At 39.4% G+C, this 22,954-nt stretch overlaps 2 protein-coding genes across 9 annotated transcripts in view; one reads left to right on the top strand and one right to left on the bottom strand.

The window, feature by feature from the left end:
- Positions 1-17,353, top strand: part of LOC129767815 (probable cytochrome P450 301a1, mitochondrial) — a 32,239-nt gene extending 14,886 nt beyond the window's left edge. For all 6 annotated transcript variants that reach the window (XM_055769029.1, XM_055769028.1, XM_055769032.1 and 3 more), the window contains exons 4-7: positions 10,016-10,128; positions 10,493-10,888; positions 10,950-11,364; positions 16,825-17,353. In XM_055769029.1, the coding sequence (XP_055625004.1) occupies positions 10,016-10,128; positions 10,493-10,888; positions 10,950-11,364; positions 16,825-17,151 (1,251 nt within the window). In that variant the 3' untranslated portion in view covers positions 17,152-17,353. The remainder of the gene's footprint in view (positions 1-10,015; positions 10,129-10,492; positions 10,889-10,949; positions 11,365-16,824) is intronic.
- Positions 17,214-18,675, bottom strand: LOC129767816 (uncharacterized). 3 transcript variants are annotated; one of them, XM_055769036.1, is made up of 5 exons: positions 18,307-18,675; positions 17,965-18,204; positions 17,780-17,896; positions 17,469-17,717; positions 17,214-17,406 (listed from the first exon to the last, which is right to left on the bottom strand). In XM_055769036.1, the coding sequence occupies exons 2-5, from the start codon at positions 17,980-17,982 to the stop codon at positions 17,323-17,325; spliced, it is 468 nt and encodes a 155-aa protein (XP_055625011.1). In that variant the 5' UTR covers positions 17,983-18,204; positions 18,307-18,675; the 3' UTR covers positions 17,214-17,322. The 3 variants fall into 3 exon arrangements, with proteins under 3 accessions (XP_055625011.1, XP_055625009.1, XP_055625010.1); XM_055769034.1 differs by having other exon boundaries at positions 17,215-17,406; positions 17,958-18,204; positions 18,307-18,674; XM_055769035.1 differs by having other exon boundaries at positions 17,215-17,406; positions 17,958-18,232; positions 18,307-18,330.
- Positions 18,676-22,954: the final 4,279 nt, after the last annotated feature.

Here is a 22,954-nt window from a genome sequence, read left to right on the forward strand (position 1 = left end):
GGCAAAACATGGTGGGGAAGACGCGAGCCCGGAAGCTGTACACCGAAATGCTGACGAAGCCGCATTGCCTGGTAATGGACGACGAAACCTACGTCAAAGCGGACTTTCGTCAGCTGCCGGGCCTGTTGTTCTTCTCCGCAGAGGACAAATTCAGCGTTCCGGAGGAGATTCGCATACAGAAACTATCCAAGTTTGCCAAAAAGTACATGGTGTAGCAAGCGATCTGCTCTTGCGGAAAGCGGAGCGCCCCCTTCGTGATGACCGGCACGGTAAACGGGCAGGTTTACCTTAAGGAGTGCCTACAGAAGCGCTTACTACCACTATTGAAGCAGCACGAGGGCCCGACCATCTTCTGGCCGGATCTCGCTTCGTGCCACTATTCAAAGGACGTGTTGGAGTGGTACGAAACCAACGGGGTCACCTTCGTGCCAAAGGAAATGAACCCGCCCAACGCGCCGGAGCTTCGCCCAATAGAGAAATATTGGGCGATTATGAAGCAGGCCCTCCGGAAGAACCCAAAAGTTGTCAAATCGGAGGCGGACTTCAAGAGAAAATGGATTTCTGTTCAAAAAAAACTACAACCTGACGTTGTACAGAACCATATGGACGGGGTAAAGAGGAAGGTACGAGCATAAGGGCTTGGGCTCGAAGTATGAAAAATGGAAAATGCCAAAAGTTGTTTAATAGTTTTTATTTTACTGTCTAAAATTTTCAAAAGGATCGGTCTACTGGGCGAATTTCTACAGCGTTTTTTCCGTGATGCAATTTGATGTGACACACCCTTTAGTTGAACACTAAAAGAAACAATAAAAGAAGTGATTTACAATTCCGTTCGGTCATGGTGTTAGTGGAAGAAGAAACAATTTTGTTCAAATTCAAATTTCATTTCAACATCATTTCAGCTCAGTAAATTCACATCAAAACTGCTTTTCATAATGTTCAGACGTGCAACCTTCTGTAACCGAATACGCCGTGAAACCCGGACGTCAATAACGTGCGATAGTTCCACTTGGATTCCATTGAGAAGTACACTTGTCGACCGAATTGAATTCGAAAGAATACATCGACTGGATGAAGTATCCAACTATTAACAATGGAGCTGAACAAGGCTGGAGTCATTCCATATCTGGAACCATATAAAACTCATGTCTAAGTAAACACATGCGATGCGCAACATTTTTGATTCAGCTCATTTTGATCAACTAAACATATTTATTGAGAAAGTTTGTGATTGGAAGAATTGTTTTGTTAACAATATATTTATATCAAGGCATATGGATAAAGTTTGATGACATCTGATGCGCTGGGATCAACAATTGAAAGGTATTGAATATGTAGGTTGATGAGACAGTATGTTGTGGGTAGTCTCCTCTAAACTGATCACTCGTCATCGTCTGGTTCGGTATCCAAATATTCCACCGGCCAGTCCTCGTCGTCTTCATCTAAATCTGCGTCGAAGAGGTCATTTTGCTGTGCGATACTCAAACTGCATAATAGTTTTGAACTTGATTGGCTACCCCGATGAATTGAGCTTGGGTCACTTATATCTTGCCGAAAGTAATTTGAGGACAATAAAGTCACTTTGCTCAAGTTCCGTAACGTTGAACGGAATTTTTCGCTTGATTTGGGATTTAGAAACAGCCCAATCACGAGGGTTGTCTATATCCATAAAAAGACGGGTGGGTAATGTCGGGGACATAACCGGAGTGACGTAGGACTATACAAAGGGGACAGCTTTTGTTAAATATATATTTTAAATATATTGTTTTATTTTCTTCTCCTACGTGAATACCTACCTATATACCTGAAAAATGGATTAGTTTACTGTTTACTCTTTATGATTATGTTGATGGTTCTGAAAAGAACCATTGGTGTTGTGTTTTTGTTATCACTCGATATTCCCATCTTGTTCGGTTAAACCTTCCTGTTTAGCTATTGCGTTTGCCACTCGCCACAGCTTTCACAGTTGGAAAATTTCTTCCCATCCAGCTTGTGACATATTGTTCAGTAAATTACATTTAATGCGACGTGCCGGAGAAACACTTTGCCACTCACTGAAACTAATTGTTGTCTTGATGAGCGCCGAACCGAAGCTGCTCTGTTCTTGATGCGGGTTTTCTGATTGTCGTGAGCAGCTTTGCAAGCCAACTCGAGCACTCCGACGGCCGAAACTCTATAATCGCTGTTAGGTATACTGGTGCTCCGGCACCAATCCGTTCGGCCTAGTTACCCTTGCGGAGCTATCAGTGAATGCGACCAACAGAAAACTGGAGACCTGCACGGTTCGAGTGAGACTTTGCCTTCCCCTTAACTTGTCCTTAACTTGACGATGCCGATGCCGTACAACCACACGGGTTTACGGTTTGAAAGAAAATAAGATATTTTTTTGGGGTCCGCGTGTTTTATACTCTAGCGGTACACACTCACAGGATAGAGACAAATCGGCAGACTCAGCCAGAGGGGCGAGTCCAACGAGACGAACAAATGAGCGTTAAAAGGGAGCGATGGCAAAAAAATACATTCATTACGATTTGTTCGCTCGTTTAATTCACATGCAGGCTAAAAAGGGTCCTTTTCAGGATCACAAAATTATCTTCAATCTAAAGAGTTTATTGTTTTGTTATCACTCGATATCCCCATCTTGTTCGGCTAAACCTTTCTGTTCAGCGATTGCATTTGCCACTCGCCACAGTTGGAAAATTTCTTCCCATCCAGCTTGTGACTTATTTTAGAGTAAATTACATTCAATGGCAATTGAACATTTGCGATGACAGTGGTACAGTGTCGACTTTCAATGTGGGGTCATAATTTGGACCCCGAACTCTATGTTTACAAAAATGTCCAACTAAATATGTCGCATTGCAGGTCCGTCCAATTAGCTAAATGTCGAGATAAGTGTAAATTACTGTACTTTCAATCTAGAAGCAATTTAAGAATTGGTGAAAATCAATAATCTCAGAACAACTACCAAATTCACATACTCATCATATCCTGGCAAACAAATTATGAAAAAATCAATTTGTGTTTTATTATTATTTTGGATATTGTTTTAGAAAGCATTGAGCTGTATTTCCTAAACTCTTTTTTGGAAGGTTTAATGGCCCTGAAAAGCGCCTTGTTTTATGGAATGGTTCCAATTTAGAAAACTTAGTACTCGTGGTTTTGAAAAAAACCATTTCGAGCGCCCTCGATGCCGCCTTGTTCTGAATTTGCCACCAAAGCAGTTTGTATAAAGAACAAACTTTTTTCTTCTGCTACCTGATGCCGTTTTGCGATTGCGTTTGCCACTCGCCACTCGCCGCAACTGCCTGTTGTTGTCTTGATGTCCACCGAACCGAATGTGTTCTGTTCCGAATGTGGGTTTTCTTATCGTTGCGAGCAGCTTTGCCAGCTAACTCGATCACTTCGGCGGCCGAAACTATATAACGCCGGCTAGGTGGACTGGTGCACTGGTACTAACGCGCTCGGCCTAGCTACCCTTGCGGGGAACTCCAGATCAACACGGTTCGAGCGGGATTTTGCCTTTCCCTTCACTTTTCCTCCTTTACCATGTCCAGACATGGCTGCTTGGGTTGGTTTGTTGATGTGTTGTGATGCGAACCGATGTGGTGTACGGTTTGAACGAGAATGATTGTTACGGTAGGTAGGTGGGTATTGTATTATAGAGACTTTAAACTTTTGCAGTTCATTCGTCTCTAGCCTTGAGAAAGGCCCTTTGAAAACTCTACTCTACTCTACTCCAGCGCTACCACCTCCGCCCTCTTGCCTTGAGAAAGGCACTCGATCCCTCGCCGTCCAGCCCGTCCAGCAACGATGTTGTCCAGTCGGTGTCCACACAAAGAATGATCGTTACGGCAGCGGAGCGGGGATTTTTAAGCTGACTGGCTGGCTCGAGAATTACGCATGTGTGAGACTGCGACCAATGTTTCGTCTTTTTTTTCTTTTTCCTTTCCAATCGTGCTTCATTCTATTTCGCTGCTGCTCTGGTTGCCTGTTTTGGTCGGTACGATTTGAGGAGCACAAAATGGACCAATCAAAAATGGGCACATAGTGCATTTTGACAATGCTTGATATTTCACAATTATTCAATTATTTATCTCAAGAAAAATGAAATGTTATTCGTTATGATAGATGCGTAGATATATTTCCTATCAATTGATGCAAAAACCTTTGCGATCTATTGAGAAATGATCGAGTTATAAGCGTTCCAAATCTTGCATTTTTTCCTACTTGTTCAGTGCCTAGATTTCCATTTCACCCCCTATATCTTCCGGTTAGACGTAGTCCTACGTCAATATTCTGCTTTATTAGGTTTACTCTGCGATCTTCTGAAAAATAATCTTCGACCGAAAATTTTTCACTACGCACATATCGATTTCGGCGAGCTTTGGATTTATCCCAAAGAAAGCATTGAGCGGAATTTTGGCACTGATGCGTTTTGAAAACGTTGAGGTTGAGCACTCATAATTGTTAACAGTAGAAAGCCTGACCACACAAGAGATGGGGATGCGGCGGGTCCCTAACAGAGACATCAAAACCAAGCTGCCTAGGGGAAATCGGCATTGTAAATATATGCAAGTCGGGGGCACTTTTGTATTGCAAGTAGGGTGAGTGATACGATTAATTCTAGCAAATAAAATTTAAATTTGGAACTTTAATGTTGGTTGCTTCGTTAAATTTCATATGGTCATTGATATTGTATCGTGTATTGTGAATAATTTAGCACAAGTGTAAGTGTAGAGCAAGGGGACGAATTACTCGCAAAGGAAGGAAAGGAGGATATAAGGATATAGGGACAATCACACACGAGAACTTGATACATGAAACGATTTATTTCAATTTTCATAAATAAAAACCAAGGTGTGTTCCTGCTCGAGAACAGGTCGTTTGGTCTAAGCTGTCTGTTTTGATGTGTTCATTCTCACCCAAAGAAAGTTTATACAATGAGAAAAATTGGAAAAGTGAAGAAATATTAGAAAATATTAGAAAGTGATTTTCCTTATGCTCTACATATAAGATTAGGTGTTGTTAGTCCAATTTAAATTCGCATCAACAGATAGCCTAACGGAATCCTACGTCAACTATGCGATCGTGTCTCGGACAGAACCCTCCTGTGACTTTTTTATGTATTCTAAGCAGTTTGTGTTAATTGTATCGATAGATGGTTGAGTTCTCAAACAAAAAATGCAATAAAAAGTTTGAATAATAAAATTAATTAAAATATTTTTCAATGTATTGGCCAACGCTAGGTGCTTCTTTTTCCCATTGGATTCTATCGAGAAGTTTTTGCATCTTTTGAGTTTGAGCTTGGGTAGACTGTACACTTTGTAGTTGCTCTCCGTGATTGACCTGAACCAGCGAATTTGCACAAAGAACACACTGAATGACGCTTGGAATTAGCAAATCATTCACATTATGCAAGTTTAGGTGATTCGAGCTTTCAATAGTCAATAACGAGGTCGGCCACGTCTTTGCAGTCACCCAGGGAAGAGAAGGAATGTCAGTATGATATTTACGACCAAGAGCGTCGCCTCTATAGCGTGATTTGTTTGCGATTCTTATGGAAGGAAAAATTGTTAGTGGGAATGGGTAAGAAGAATTAGGATTCACTGTGAGTGATGTGATTCTGAAAACTGAATAGTCTCAATGCTCAACTATTCGACGAAACGAGATTTCGAAAAAAGTACCCATTCTGATCAGAGAAAACTCCTTTAAAACTCTCGAACTATGTATTTTAATCATCGCTCGTATTACATTTCAAATTGTTCTAGTAATTCTTGATCGAAGTTTTTTTTAGCAAACCGGGAAAGATCGCCGGAAAACTCCTTTATTAATCCTCGAATAGTCGATATGGTTCTGGTTGTCAAAAGTTTCACGTTCTTTTTCGGACATGCGATTATAGAGATCTGTCATCCACAGGCGGAGTTGCGAAAGAAGCATTCATATTTTGAAGCCAAGAACCAGCTACTTTTTGATACCCTGTTCTGAAGTAAAGCGTATTCCACTCGATGCGTTCTACATCCATTGAAACAAATATTAGTCAGAAGGGGTAAGGTCTGCGCTATGAAGCCGGTGAACCAGAGTTTCCCACCCACTATTTTCCAAATAGTTTTTAACATGAACAGTACGATGCCAATGAGTGTATGGAAAAATAACGACCATAAAATTTCCCATAAGTTACCCTATACAAAATGTTCACCATCTCGAAAAAACACCCTATGCAATATTTCTTTTTGATCCAAAAACTTGTTTCGATAGTCTTAAAATTGCTTTCAAAACAGGCTATTGAAATCACCAATCAGTATATAAGCGAGCGCCACTCGGAAATTCACTCAGTTATAATTGAACAGCGATTGGAGCATGTTGTCGCTGTTGTGGTGAAGCTCTTCGTTTATCATGAAAGCGCGGATGAACGGTGTCACCAAGAGCCTGTTTGTGCACCTTAGGCCGAAAGGGAATCCATCAGGAGGAGAGTGATGCCACAAACGGTTCCGCTTGAAACATCGGAGCAGCCAACACACACACATACACGCGCGGAACTATTTTCGTTTGGATGCCATTCAGCATCGAGAAATTTCCGGAAAGATTCAATCGTTGTTGAAAAATAATCTGCCAGTTCCCCTGAGAACTGAAAAATACATTCATGCGAAAGAGTTCATTTTAATGTTTTCTATCCATGTAACACTGCGACCAAATATTTTTCAATTAAGTGCTATTAACAGGTGGTTATCGAGATAGCATTAACCACTGGTGGGCTTCGAGTATCGAGGAAAATCGGGAAAGAACTAATCGTTGCTGAAAAATACTCTGTCAGTTCCCCTGGGAATTGAAACAAACATTGATGAGAACGAATTTATTGTTATATTTTCTATCCATATAACAATGCAACCAAATACATTATTAGTTTTGTGATTTTTCAATCAAATGTAATAAGCAGGAAAGCTTCTGAAGATTATTCTTCCTCATCAGTAGGATATTTTCGTATCCAATATTGTACGCGCGCGCAACGGAAAATCTTTCGCATCGCGAAAATTATATAATTGTCAATCAATTATTACTCAGTCGCTGAAAGTTTCAAACTCAGAGAGTTCATCCCCCTCTAGTTTGCCTTCCAAAGTGCCATCGTAAACCACACCTTCTTTCGATTCAGTCACGGACAAAAAGCATACTTAAGCGATATTATGGTGGTGAAACGCATTCATTTTTCGTGAGTACATCGACAAGACAACATCGTTACTGAACGAGTTGAACGAGTTGGACGAGCTGGATGGTGAGGGATCAAGGGATTCATTATCATTAAGGGAAGAGAAAACGACCGAGAGAATACCAGCATCGAAAATTGTTTCCGCTTGAGACATCGGAGCAACCGTCACACACACACATATATTACTGGTTATCGAGAAGAATCCGGAAAGAAGTGACCGTTGCTGAAAAATAATCTGTCAGTTCCCCTTGGAATTGCAAATTACATTCAAGCGAAAGAGTTTATTTTAACGTTTTCTATCCATATAATACTGCGACCAAATACAATTGATTTTGTGGTTTTTCAATCAAGTGCAATTAACAGGTGGTTATCGAGTTAACATTAACCACTGGTGGTGGACTTCGAGAAGAATCCGGAAAGATATCGCTGCTGCAAAATAATCTGCCAGTTCCTCTTGGCATTGAAAATAACATGCAAGCGAAAGAGCTCTCGTTTTCGAAGTGCCTCAAATATTCATTTAGTCATTCATTCAGAATGGATTCAGATTCAACTTCAAACAAATGATCACTGAATCAACGATAGTCCTACGTCACCATTGCGGTTATACCATAGATATAACCCACTTCCTGTTTTTTTTCAAAAATTTACACGACCTCAAAGGGTTAAACCAAAACATCACGATAAAAACTCATTCCATTCAGAATGTAAATACTACACAGGTGACAGATAGAGAGAGCATTTTAGTATTTGACGCTAAGTGTCGTCGTATAAAAGTCAAAAGTGAAACGTCTTTTTTCTACTGAGCACGTTACCAGCGATGTTTCATAGGTGAAAATGGTGAAATTTGAATTCAAACGCTTGAAACATCTACTCTATTTTTCAAATTCCTTACGATTTTCACATGTTCCCAACACGAAAAAGAATTCTACATGTAACGCGTTTTTCATGAAATGGAGAAATAAATGAAATTAGAAATACGAAGGTCTTTCGGAAAATTACTTTAGGGATGGGATTTATATACTGGTAAATCACTGGAACAAATGAATTGAACTATTCACAGTCATTGAACTTGTTAGCCAGACTAGTATTTTCAGTGACATGTATTCTAGGATTCGATTAAATATAGAACCAAAAACGGTACACCAGTAAGAAATACTTCAAGGGTCTAATTTTCTACGAAAAAATAAAAAAAATCAAAAAAACCTATGAAATATTGGGTTGGGGAAAAAGAAATGTCGTATGTTGTCAATATATGGCAACACTTAAACATATCTTGTGATGTACTTATCGCATCGGGTTATACTATACGGCTATTTAAAAACGACAATCTGTGCTACAAGTGTCGTTTTGACAGTGTTGTGATTGTCCTTTTCAGTCTCAAGCTATAGCGAGTCAAAGATGGATTCCACCAAGCAAGAAATTCGCCATATTTTACGTTTACCTGCCTGGTAAAACTGCAACGAAGGCGGCCGAAATAATTCGTGTAGTTTATGGACCCGATACTGTAACGATTCGCACAGCACAGCGTTGGTTTAATCGATTTCGTTCTGGTGTAGTGGCTGTTAAAGATACACCCGTACTGGTAGGCCAATCGTCGTGGAAACCGATAAAATCGTTGAAATCATCCAAGTAGACCGGCATGTGAGCACTCGCTCGATTGGCCAAGAACTGGGTATAGACCATAAAACCGTTTGGAACCATTTGCAGAAGATTAGATTCCAAAAAAAAAAGCTGGATGTATGAGTGCCACACGAGTTGACGCAAAAAAAAACTTTTAGACCGAATCAACGCCTGCGATGCACTGCTGAAACGGAACGAACTCGACCCAGTTTTAAAGAAGACGGTGACCGATGATGAAAAGTGGATCACGTACGACAACCTAAAGTGAAAAAAGTCGTGGTCGAAGCGCGGTGAGCCGGCCCAAATCATCGCCAAGTCCGGATTGACGGCCAGGAAAGTTTTGCTGTGTATTTGGTGGGATTGGAAGGAAATCATCCACTATAAGCTGCTCAACTATGGCCAGACCCTCAACTCGGTTCTCTACTGTGAGCAGCTTGACCGTTTGAAGCAGGCGATTGACCAGAAGCGGCCAGAAATGTTCAATAGGAATGGTGTTGTTTTCCACCAGAACAACGCTCGGTCTCACACATCTTTGATGACCCGCCAGAAGCTACGGGAGCTCGGATGGGATGTCCTATTGCACCCACCGTATAGTCCGGACCTGGCCTCAAGTGATTATCATCTCTTCCGGTCCATGCAAAACGCTCTTGGTGATACTAAGTTGGCCTCAAAAGAGTCTTGCGAAAACTGGCTGTCTGAGTTTTTTGCAAATCAGGAGGTGGGTTTTATAAGGGGGGATAATGGAGTTGCCTTCTAAATGGCAACAAGTTTGCGAACAAAACGGTACATATTTGACTTAAATTGAATAATTTTAAGTATGTAAAATAAAGCGTCAAATTTCGATCAGAAAAACGACATTACTTGTTCCCCAACCCAATATAACAAATCCTCGATTTACATGAAAAGCATAAAAAATAGCCAGGAATGAATGATTAAACAAATGAAACGACTTCAAACTCATGTTTCTATGCTAAGTTAAATTGAGGGTCATGAAAAAATCCGGAAATTTCTGAATAAAACATGACATTCAAGGTGTACTTATTCGTCTATTTTCATACTTGAAAACTAAAAAAATAAAGTTAAAAATATAATAAACAACCAGGTCGACTTCGTTGAACTTGGCTACTAATGCGAACCGTGTATAACTTGCCTATTGTGATAGTCTGTCTTTTCACCTCTTTACCACCTCAGGTCTACCGTAACGAGGGACCAACACCGTTCCGCCCGTCGATGCCCAGTCTGGTAAAGTACAAAAGTGAGCTGAGGAAAGATTTCTTCGGAGATTTACCCGGCGTCGTTGGAGTGTAAGTTTAGACGATGTTTGGTGCCTAATGATAGCCGCCTGCGCAATGTGTGTGATGAATCACTTTCAACCTCATTACCGTGTTTAATAAGCAGTGGCCACTAGCCATTATTTGATTTCGGTGTATTTTTCTTCTTGCCTACATGTAACCTCGTGTCTAGTTTCACTTTCATCATCTTTTGGACCAACCGAAGACGAGTGGACGATTTTCTTTTCCTCTTTCGATTAATGTTACGCGAGGTGAAAGTATGGGTCTTCACCACATGTACACACTTATTGTGGTTATCAATGGAAGCAAATTCGAATGTTACATCGGTACACAGTGGACATTTAAACAAATTTCATTATGTTGTTGATTATTGCAGCCATGGTGAGCAGTGGCGAGAGTTTCGTTCAAGAGTCCAAAAACCGGTTCTCCAGTTATCCACCGTCCGGCGTTACGTAGCACCCTTGGAACAGGTGACCGAAGATTTCATCGACCGGTGCAATCAACTACTGGATCAGAACAACGAACTGCCCGATGATTTCGACAATGAAATCCACAAATGGTCCCTCGAGTGTATCGGTCTGGTGGCGCTGGATACTCGCCTGGGTTGTCTTGCGGGCGATCTGAATCCAAAGTCCGAACCTCAGCAGATTATCAATGCCGCCAAGTACGCACTTCGGAATGTAGCCACTTTGGAGCTGAAAGCTCCCTACTGGAGATACTTCCCAACGCCATTGTGGTCGCGATATGTCAACAACATGGACTATTTTGTGAAGTGGGTATTCGGTTCTCGCGTTTTTATTCGAATTCTGCTTATCATAATCGTTCTATTCTAGAATTTGCATGAAATACATCAAAAGCGCCACCCAACGAATGAATCAAAACGAAGGACGTGCGCTGGAGGGTGAGCCCTCGCTCCTGGAACGTGTCATCAAGAGCCAGAATAACGAACGGCTCGCTGTTGTTATGGCGCTGGATTTAATCCTGGTCGGAATCGACACTATTTCGATGGCCGTCTGCTCGATCCTGTACCAATTGGCAACCCGACCGATGGAGCAACAGAAAGTGTACGAAGAGCTCAAGCGAATCATACCGGATCCGAGCACACCGCTTACCATACAGTTATTGGAGCAAGCTCACTATTTGAAGGCATTTATTAAGGAAGTTCTGCGAGTCTACAGTACTGTGATTGGCAACGGGCGTACACTTCAAGAGGACACCGTTATCTGTGGCTACAGAATTCCGAAGGGGGTGAGTTTACAACGAATTTTATTTGCGGATTATACAAGACAAGTTGACCAGGTGAACTTCGTCCCGCTCAAAATTGATTTTTTGATAAGCATACTTCCAAACATTCACGTTTCCTTACTTCGTGGGTCGCTTTACAAGTTCCTTTCAACATAAATTTCCTAGTACTTGTACCAAAACTCGTCATTTTATCATAAAATTATTTTCAGACACAATTATTGAGATTCTTCAATCACTTGCAAGTAACATGTTTCTTCGTCACATGGAAAACATGTTTGAGACAGAAAATAAAATAATAAAATAATAATCGGACGATTCCTTCCTCGAGATTTTAGCTTTCCAACACATTTAGCGATCCATTTCCATTCATCTGAAAATTCATTTCCACTTTGGACCAAGAACAATTTCGTTAGCGCAAACATCAAATGGACTAACAACGCTTATCACGATGTAATTGTAGAACCTATGGGAATTCAAATTTCAAATGTTCCCATGTTCCTTCAGGGTTTTCCGAAAAATTTCAATTTTCATGTTTGGTTGACATCACCCCCCTTCTAGAGGATGGAGGGGTGCCAAACCAACATGGAAACATTTCATGTACCGTAAACCGGGGGCAAATTGTTCACAATTTTCAGAAAAATGTGAATATTTCCGAATGTTTTTGTTAGATGTATACCCAATTATTTTTAAAATCAGTACTGGTGTTAACGTTACGTTATGGAAAGTTTTGTTCAAAAAAATCTTTAAGCGTTGATTTGGAAAATTTTTAGCGTGAAGTTTCAAAATGTAGCTTCGGGGTTAAATTGGTCAATCTATGTTTCTCAGGATTTTCTAGTGTCATGTGCACAAAAACGCATAGATAATCAAGTTTTTCTTCCCCTTCTTCTTCTTCTTATATGGCACTAACGTTCCTAGAGGAACTCCTCCGTCCCAACGTAGTATTACTTGCGTCATTTTCATTAGTACTTAGTTGAGATTTCTATGCCAAATAACACGCCTTGAATGCATTCTGAGTGGCAAGCTCTAGAATACGCGTGACCACAGTGCAAGTCAGAGGAAATTTCTTTGAAGAAAAATTTCCCCGACCAGAACGGGAATCGAACCCGAACCCCCGGCATGTTAGGTTTGACGCTAACCACTCGGCCACGGGAGCACATGAATTATATATGGTTATGAATTCATGGTTATGTGTTTTTTCTTCCCCTGCGGTCATTTAAATGATAACTAAAGGGATTGAGGATACAAAAACCTAATTGAATCCACCTAAAGGTGTGGTCATGCCTTTCCATAACTCAATTGAAACACTGATCTGCAGGTCATCCCGAAACCATTCGTATTATCCTAATGTGGCTAAAAACCCTTCAAATGGTCTCCAATGAGCTAGTTTTGACAAACCAAGACGTTCAATATGTCGCATGATGGGATTCGGTTCTCAAAAACGAAAAAAAGAGCCTCTCTGATTTTTGGATATGTTATTTAAAAGAACCTCAGCTTTCAAGAAAAAAATATTTAAAAAATATAGCGCCCTCTAGTCCAAAGCCATGTGAACAAAAAAAAATCAATTTTGTTTTGCATGTATAATATTTTTTTTCAAAAAATTATATGTCGATTAGGGATTGCAATACCGTGCCAAAATTTCAATTACCGGTTATTCAGTAATGAAAATTTCTTTACCGGTAAAACCGGTAAATACTTTAAAATAAACCATTTTTTTAAGAAACGGCTTTTATTGATAATAATTAGTTTACAAGAAAATGTTTTTGATACTTAGTTTGTTTGTTAGGGACATAAATAATATTAACTTTTTCGTCTTTTGATTTGAATTGGATCCCATGAACAAAATTTCCAGAAGAGAAAAACACACGTTCATAGTTCACAGATGTTGGGCGTACAGTATGAAAAGCATCGAATACTCTTGTCATGTATTTGCCTCTGATGCCCCCTGTTAATACCTTTGATTGATGCAATGGTCGTTCAAGTTTTCTCTTGATGCTCAACTATCCTGCTGTCAAATATAGCTGTTCGAATATAAATTGCAATCCGACATTAGCTTCATAAAGGATGCAGTTCTTTCGCCATAGCAGTTTAATAGCGACGAGAACTGGTTCGAGAGCATCAATCAATTCCTTTATCGCTGTTTGTTCTTCATCGCTGAAGCTTATCCTGTACCTCGTCTTCAGATCAATCAGCTCTGAAGCTGAGGCTCGGAGGTCTTATAATCGGCGTAACACTGCCAGTTGTGTTTTTTTCGATATTTTATTGATTCTCGAGTAATATTTCGAAGCAGCATGTAGAAAATAAATGCAAGTGTAAAAAACAATTTACCGAAATTACCGGTTATCGATTATAAAATTACCGGTAATACGGTAATGAAAACACCCATGGCCGAGTGGTTAGCGTCCCACACTATCATGCCGGGTGTTCGGGTTCGATTCCCGTTCTGGTTGGGGGATTTTTCGTCAAAGAAAATTCTTACGGCTTGCACTGTGGTCACGCGTATTCTAGAGCTTGCCACTCCAGAGTACATTCAAGGCGTGTTATTCGGCATAGAAATCTCAACCAAGTATTAATGAACGACGCTAGTTAATGAATACGTTCGGACGGCAAAAGTTCCACAGGGAACGTTAACGCCATTCAAGAAGAAGAAGACGGTAATGAAAAATGACCCGGTATTACCGGTGAAACCGGTAACGGTAAAACCGGTTAACAATCCCTAATGTCGATCATCTGAATCGGTCAAGTAATTCAAAAGATACGAGTTTTTAAATAAAGTCCAATTTGAAAAAAAAAAAAGGAAAAAAATGCTCTTTCGTGCCACCCTAAAATGGAAATGAGCGTGGTAATGGAAAATTTCAAAATGCGGGGCTAATATTTGGCGATGAGGATTAAAATTCACAATTTTTTGTAAATCTGATTCCCATGAAAAGTGGTACTTTTGTTCTTTATCGCAAAACATTAGACCCGTATTTTTTATTTTTTTACTGGGGTGCCCACTTCCAGTTTAGGGTGGTCCGAAAAATCTTTTTTTTCACTTTTCCCCAAAAGTCACTTTTCAAAAATCCATAACTATTCAGTTTTCAAAAATCCATAACTATTGAATCACTGAACCGATTTAGATGATCGGCATATCGAATTGACGCCAATGAGATAACCTTTCATGAAAAAATATTATTTATTGTTTTCATGGCTTTGGACTAGAGGGCGCTATATTTTGTATATTTTTTCCTGGAAAGCTGAGGATTTTTTACATAACATGACTCAATATCAGAGATGCGGATTGAGGAAAGATTGGATTCTAGTCGCACAGGTCTAGTCTAATCACATAGAAATTTTTAACGAAGACTTAAAACATGTTAAATTTGCAAAATAATAGCTTATAAACGAAAAAAATAGCACATCTGATATCGAGATATGTTATGTAAAAAATACTCAGCTTTCCAGAAAAACTATAAAAAATTTAAAGCTCCCTCTATTTTCAACCGAGAAAAGTATGAAAAACTAACTCAATCAATAATTACACAAACGCAAAACCAAATATTTCGCAAAAGTATATTTTTCCAAAGAAAACTAACTTATAAGCTTCAATTTGATTTGTTGATCATCTGGTCTCGCACGAGCAGTGATCGAGTGTAGACGCGTGTTCCGTCACTCCGTGTTTAGCTTTTTTTTGTTCTCTCAGACGGTCGAAAGAATTCAGGAAAAGTGCTGTTTCCTAAGCATTCCGAAAGTCTTTCGAAATGTTTTATTGCAGCCGTTAAGTTAACTCTTTGAATGAAGAAAATGTTGCGAACTAAAATGTCGCCAGCCATTTGTGCCCGTCTTAATTTTGTTTTGGATCGTTTGCGGTGGATTTTTATTGTGACCGCTTTTGTATTAAAATGTAATATGATTGTGGGAAAACAACAAAAATGCCGTGATTAAGTAAAATTAGACATGAACGTTTCAAAATATGAATTCATGGTTATGTGTTTTTAAACTCAACGAAATTTTCCATTCGATTTGATGGTGTTAGTGAGCAGTTTATCTTGCTGATGTCCTCATTCCCACAAAGTAATGTGCGAGAAGAGAGCGTTCGCTTCTCTCTGATGTAGATGTATTAATGTTGCTCAGTGAATTTTTATTAATGTTGCTCAGTGAATTTATTAGCGAGTTTTGGAGGAGTATTGTTCTCCAGGCCAGAGCAAGATCGTTGAACTTTTCTTCGCAGTACTCCAGGAAATGAATCGTTCAGTGTTCGGTGTTTCGTGGGTCTAATGTGACCTCGATGGAAAACGGAACACAATTCGTTCCAAGCAAGAACAATGAATCTATTGATACGGCAAAAGCATATTGTTAATAATATTTTCAATCGTGTTTGTGCGCGAGATTCGTTGCATGAGACGCGCTTAGCGTGACACGCTATATTAGCAAGAATCATTAAATGGTAGCTCTCCCGAAGAGGAATCTGGTAGAATAGATATGACAACGTATAGGTGTTCGTTATTGTAGTTTCTGCATCGTCTGCATTTTCACTTTATTTTATTTTTTTTATTTTTAATCACATCACTTACCGCAGTGAATCCTGATTTTTCTTAACCATTCCCACTAACAACTATCCCTTTCGTGATAAACGCTAGGGAACCACGCTATAGAGGCGACCCTTATGGCCTTCGGGCGGCGAATATCATACTAACATTCCTTCCCTTCCTCTGGTGACGTGACCGGCGTCGTTATTGAACATTTAGAGCTCGAATCTCCGAAAATTGCACAACGAGAATGATTTGCTGGTCCCAAGTGTCATTCTGTGTGTTCTTTGTGCAATTTGGTTGGTTCAGGTCAATCACGGAGAGCAACTACGAATTGTACAGTCTACCCAAGCTCAAGCTCAAGTTCAATTTGATATGTTGATCATCTGAATTGGTCCAGTAGTTCAAAAATTATGACTTTTTGTACTGGCAAAAATGGAGAAAAATTGTTTTTCCGAACCATCGATTAACTTTCAAAAATCATGAGATGTGATATGTAAAAATCCTCAGCTTTCAAGAAAAAATATAAAAAAATATAGCGCCCTATAGTCCAAAGCCATGAAAACAATAAAAAACGACTACAATCAATATTTACAGAAATAAAATCCAATTCCTCTGCAAGTTCAATATTTTTCAATGAAATGCTAGCTCATTGGCTTTAATTTGATGTGCCGATCATTTAAATCGATTCAGTGGTTCAAAAGCTTTTGAAAAAAGCCATGTGGCTCAAAAGTTTTTGAAAAATGTCATTTTTGGGAAAAAGTGGAAAAAATTGATTTTTCGGACTACCCTAAAATGGGAATGGGCACCCTAATATAAAATAAAAAAATACGGGTCTATTGTTTTGCGATAAAGAACAAAATTACCACTTTTGACGAAAATCTGAGATCCACTATTTCGATTTGACATGGAATGGCTGTATATAGATTAATTTTAACCGATTGATTTTTTCTTCCAGGTCCAATGTGTATTCCCCAATCTGGTCACCGGCACGATGGAACAGTACGTGACAGATGCGAAGAGCTTCAAGCCGGAGCGCTGGCTGAAGCCAAATCAGGGCGGAACCGGTGACAATCTGCATCCGTTCGCATCGCTGCCATACGGTCACGGAGCCCGAATGTGCCTGGGGCGCCGCTTTGCCGATTTGGAAATGCAAATACTGCTGGCTAAGCTGCTCCGCTCGTACAAACTCGAGTACCATCACAAGCCGCTGAAATATGTCGTCACTTTTATGTACGCACCAGAGGGGTCACTCAAATTCAAGATGACGCCTCGAGAGTCATAGATGTGGAGTGTAATTATTGGCTGCCTTGTTGTGTGGTATTTATTCTCATCCTAGGTGGAAGAACTGCCAATTTTACTGTGTATATAATCAGTTACTATATTTTATCTCTTTCAAATTTGTATCTAATAAAAACGGACCTATCATCAAAGAAACATGAATGAGTGAACGTGGCTAAGATGGTATCGAACAGCCTTCAATATATTTTCGCAATAAATTGCAGTCCTGACTGTTGTTCCAATACTCGTCCAAACACATCTGAAGGAAAGTCTTTCAATCAAATTAAATTTTACAATACACACGGCGGTTCACAGCGGTACCTTAAAGTTTTCCAAATTCACACAACCAATGAAACGAGCTGCCGTGCTGCTGCAATGTTTCGCGCTATGATTTGGGGCCTCGTTTTCAAACCGATGCGCACTTTGAAAGCATTTCATGCAAGCCGCACTGAGTGCTTGCCTCAACGTGAGATTACCAACCCGTTCTGCGATAAAGCGTAGAATCTTGGCCTGATCTAATACTCCATCAATTAGCGTACCAGTTCTGTTCATAGCGCACTCCATGAAACACTGTGAATGATATAAACGTGTATATGGTAAAACAGATTGCAAAAAACATTCCTAGCTCACACGGTTCCTCGTTCGCGGGTGTGATCACGTGTCAGTTCCTCTCCACCGTGAACTTGTTTACAGGCCAGCAGTAACGATTCGTCGACCAGGGGTGGCATTCGGCAACAATCTTTAGGGTGCTTGAAAGATGACATAAAAACCTTTTTTTATTATTTCAGTTCAACACAAATCAAAACTTACCACATACAATGGTGGTTTGGCACATTCGGGGGATGTTATCGCAGACACTTTCACTCGAAGGCAGTCCAAAACAGTGAGCAAGAGTATCGCATGATGAGCCAGCAAACTCATTCCGAATATAGAGTCACACGTTTCTCCCTATGCGACGACTGATGGCTAATGGAACTGGCAGCGAATTAATTTCGTCGGATTTCAACGTTCCACTCGGTAATTTTGTTGTTGTTGTGATGAGTGATGATTTACCTGCCTGCAAAGCGTGAAATTCCATTGTTGTACTAACGCAGAAAAGAAATTAATAAAATAATAATTGGGTGTTTTTGTAGTTGCATTTCCACACTTTATTCGTTACCAGGTTATTCGATTGGCTTGCTGAGCGTAGGAGTAAACAGTCACACGTTGCGAGGCATTAATTCGAACCTCTTCGCTGGCTCATTACGTGGTGACGAAGATACAATGTCGACATCTATATTGGTGTTATAATAGCAGCTAATAGCTTCACGTTCCTCTATCAGATTAACAGGTCCGAACGTAGCTTGGATTGTTAATATTTTCGCCGTTTCTCAAGGATGTCAATGCCGAGAAGTTGGCAACGATCCCTATACGACTTGCCGTTTAATAGGAACTCTCCACAAGAAAGAGAGTGGAGCACGTATCGAACGAATTTTCGAAGCACTGCTTCAATTCTAGCCATTCAATTAGCGTGATTTGAACACTAAGCATCCTCACTTGACCACAAAATAGATATCACCAGTGAACAATATAGAGATCGTAGGCATATTGAATCCCGCAACTCTGTAGAAGTTTTAAAATTGAGCTCAAGTTGCTGATTTACTCCAGCGATAACATCACCAGAGTGTACTCGAAATGTCAAGGCGCTATCCTGTATAACACCCAAGTTTCATACTTGAGCTACTCTTGACAAAGGTTGTCCTGTGATGGAGTAGTCAAATGCAATTGGTTTCGTCTTTCGATGGAAGAAAATGATAGGGGAAAAGCGGTTAAAATGAACACCCTAAGGAATATACCCGTTCACTGGGTCCACATACCGCTACAATCTCCGTTCTTCGTAGAATATTATAGCTTACCTAATTGTTGTTCAAGATATCAAACGGTTTTAATTATAAAAAATAAAAATAGTACGTATTTCATTAAAAGAAAAAAAAATTGTAATATCGAACATTTTTTTAGTGTGCGGTTTAAATGAACACCTGTACATATTATGCTAAATGGGTTAGATTTATACGTTTTTTCTTGTCCAAAGTTGTTTAAATCATTATTGTCATTATTGAGAAAGTAGGTATATGTACGGAATAATCTGCGACTATTCACCTAGAGTAGTAATTAGAATTTTCTACAAATTTCGTACAAAAATGTAGTACGAAACACATAACGCTTCACATACTGAGGTGTGGTTTTGGTTGGGGTGGCATATTTTTCTAGGGTCAAAGCAACAAAAGGAACCTCTTGAAGAGCCACATGTGATAAGGTATATCAGCTTTAGAAAACAACATTGTAAGTCGTTATCCGGTGGTGGCTCATTTTGCCTCAAACATCAAGGTAATTTCGAATACGAATTAATCGCTGAAATCAAACAAAATATCCTCTCATTGAATAGGTGAACAGTTGTCAAAACTTAAGATTTGTCGAAGATGTCAGGTCGAATAATTTCAATTTCACGGGAAATTCCTTAAATACGATGCGCGCAAAATTACATCCGAATGGCTACCGTGAGAGAAATTTTTGTTTTATTTTTCATTTTTTACATTTGACAGTTTCATCCATAACAGAGTGTCTTAAATAACTTCAAATGTTCTAAGAATAGGATAATCAAGAAGTATCAATCGGTTTTTTGTCAAATTATCGAAATTTGATATCTGATTCATTTCAACCGCATTTCCTCGCTACATTTTGAGATGCTAACTGTCATTAAATTGTGAGTACACAACATTTGAAAACGATTTATCATCCTTTCAAGCTTCAAGTAATTCTGCAGACTTAAAATAATTATGTAAATCTTGACTTGCTGAAAGTCCCGGTCAGTATCGTAGTCCTAGATGAATTCTTGTACTCCGCCTAGAACAGGGGTTCTCAAAATGGTCGATATTGACCTTTTTGGGAGGAATTTCAATGATGTACAAATGTACAAACCATTGACACTTACTGTGTACACCTAGTTGGCTTTCTGTGAAAATTGTAAATTAAAACAAAAATGTAATCTACAAAGAGCAGCTCGATGTAAGTTTTCGTCTGCAGAAAATAAGTTTCTCATTGTTATCGAATAATTTTTTTGGGGTATTTTTCGTTACGTGAGTGTTTTGCCATCACTTCTCTTCCAGTTTATCAGCAGTGAAGTTTTCTCATTTTTACTCCAGAAATATCGATGAAAAACATACTAATCAAGTCGGGTAAGACGGACACTCGAACGAAGGAAAAAAAAACTTGAAAACAATTTGATTATCTCTTCCTTTTTTTTAAAAGATACCCACTAACTACGTTTGCAAGAGCAACCAGATATCATGGACGAATGAGTAGAGCGGTTCCTAAAACGTAATCTGAATTTGTGATTCCGAATGCCGGAAGCTATTTTAGACATGTAAAATTGGGAAAAAACAGGAAGTGGGTTATATCTATGGTATAACCGCAATGGTGACGTAGGACTATCGTTGATTCAGTGATCATTTGTTTGAAGTTGAATCTGAATCCATTCTGAATGAATGACTAAATGAATATTTGAGGCACTTCGAAAACGAGAGCTCTTTCGCTTGCATGTTATTTTCAATGCCAAGAGGAACTGGCAGATTATTTTGCAGCAGCGATATCTTTCCGGATTCTTCTCGAAGTCCACCACCAGTGGTTAATGCTAACTCGATAACCACCTGTTAATTGCACTTGATTGAAAAACCACAAAATCAATTGTATTTGATCGCAGTATTATATGGATAGAAAACGTTAAAATAAACTCTTTCGCTTGAATGTAATTTGCAATTCCAAGGGGAACTGACAGATTATTTTTCAGCAACGGTCACTTCTTTCCGGATTCTTCTCGATAACCAGCAATATGTGTGTGTGTGTGTGTGTGACGGTTGCTCCGATGTCTCAAGCGGAACCAATTTTCGATGCTGGTATTCTCTCGGTCGTTTTCTCTTCCCTTAATGATAATGAATCCCTTGATCCCTCACCATCCAGCTCGTCCAGCTCGTTCAACTCGTTCAGTAACGATGTTGTCTTGTCGATGTACTCACGAAAAATGAATGCGTTTCACCACCACAATATCGCTTAAGTATGCTTTTTGTCCGTGACTGAATCGAAAGAAGGTGTGGTTTACGATGGCACTTTGGAAGGCAAACTAGAGGGGGATGAACTCTCCGAGTTTGAAACTTTCAGCGACTGAGTAATAATTGATTGACAATTATATAATTTTCGCGATGCGAAAGATTTTCCGTTGCGCGCGCGTACAATATTGGATACGAAAATATCCTACTGATGAGGAAGAATAATCTTCAGAAGCTTTCCTGCTTATTACATTTGATTGAAAAATCACAAAACTAATAATGTATTTGGTTGCATTGTTATATGGATAGAAAACATAACAATAAATTCGTTCTCATCAATGTTTGTTTCAATTCCCAGGGGAACTGACAGAGTATTTTTCAGCAACGATTAGTTCTTTCCCGATTTTCCTCGATACTCGAGGCCCACCAGTGGTTAATGCTATCTCGATAACCACCTGTTAATAGCACTTAATTGAAAAATATTTGGTCGCAGTGTTACATGGATAGAAAACATTAAAATGAACTCTTTCGCATGAATGTATTTTTCAGTTCTCAGGGGAACTGGCAGATTATTTTTCAACAACGATTGAATCTTTCCGGAAATTTCTCGATGCTGAATGGCATCCAAACGAAAATAGTTCCGCGCGTGTATGTGTGTGTGTGTTGGCTGCTCCGATGTTTCAAGCGGAACCGTTTGTGGCATCACTCCCCTCCTGATGGATTCCCTTTCGGCCTAAGGTGCACAAACAGGCTCTTGGTGACACCGTTCATCCGCGCTTTCATGTTAAACGAAGAGCTTCACCACAACAGCGACAACATGCTCCAATCGCTGTTCAATTATAACTGAGTGAATTTCCGAGTGGCGCTCGCTTATATACTGATTGGTGATTTCAATAGCCTGTTTTGAAAGCAATTTTAACGCTATCGAAACAAGTTTTTGGATCAAAAAGTAACAAGTATATAACGCGCAGACATTTTATCTTTCGAATGAAGTGTTAATCATAACATTTCGTTCAGCTGTTTAGGAGCTATTAACGCTCAAAATCTCGGTCTCCGGCGTAACGCTTTCGTTTTCGAAACTTTGATTTTACACCCCGGTATAGAAATGAAAGACGTAGTCCTACGTCAAAATACAAGCCCCTTCTAGTTGATTTTAGTCTAGCCTTTTCGTTCGATCATTTTTAAGGCTCATGGGGCTGATGGAGCAAGGACCATTACTTCACCGGGCAAATAACTTGGCGCTTTGCTTAAGGGGGTATTTTAGTGTAGAGACACGAATTTCGAACGTTTTTCCGAGCTCCGTAAAAATGAAACAAAGAGTATTTTTAAATTCCATTATATTATTATTTGTTCATCTATCTTTTAACAATAAAACAAAAACTGAACGGAGAGAAAATATTCACAACTAGAATAGTTAAGAGCTGATGAAGTGAGAGTTGTGTCATGGCGTACACGATTCCAGCTCTTCTGGTTATATGAGACAAAAAAATCGAACAGATTCTGAATCTGTGAAGATGCCTATCGCCTGAACCTCGGATAAGTCAAAAACATCTTTTTTGACGAAATAACGGCCGTCTGTAGAAAAAAATGTGGTTTAAAACGTTTTTTCTTACGTTTCCCCATTTTTTAAAAATAGTGAAATTTTAAAAATATTATTTTTTAGAGGTTCATGCGATAGAGAGATGCATACAGATTGTGTTCATATAAATTCGACATGAATCGGTT

This window comes from Toxorhynchites rutilus, chromosome 2, assembly GCF_029784135.1.
Source record: "Toxorhynchites rutilus septentrionalis strain SRP chromosome 2, ASM2978413v1, whole genome shotgun sequence".
Taxonomy (NCBI): Eukaryota; Metazoa; Arthropoda; class Insecta; order Diptera; family Culicidae; genus Toxorhynchites; species Toxorhynchites rutilus.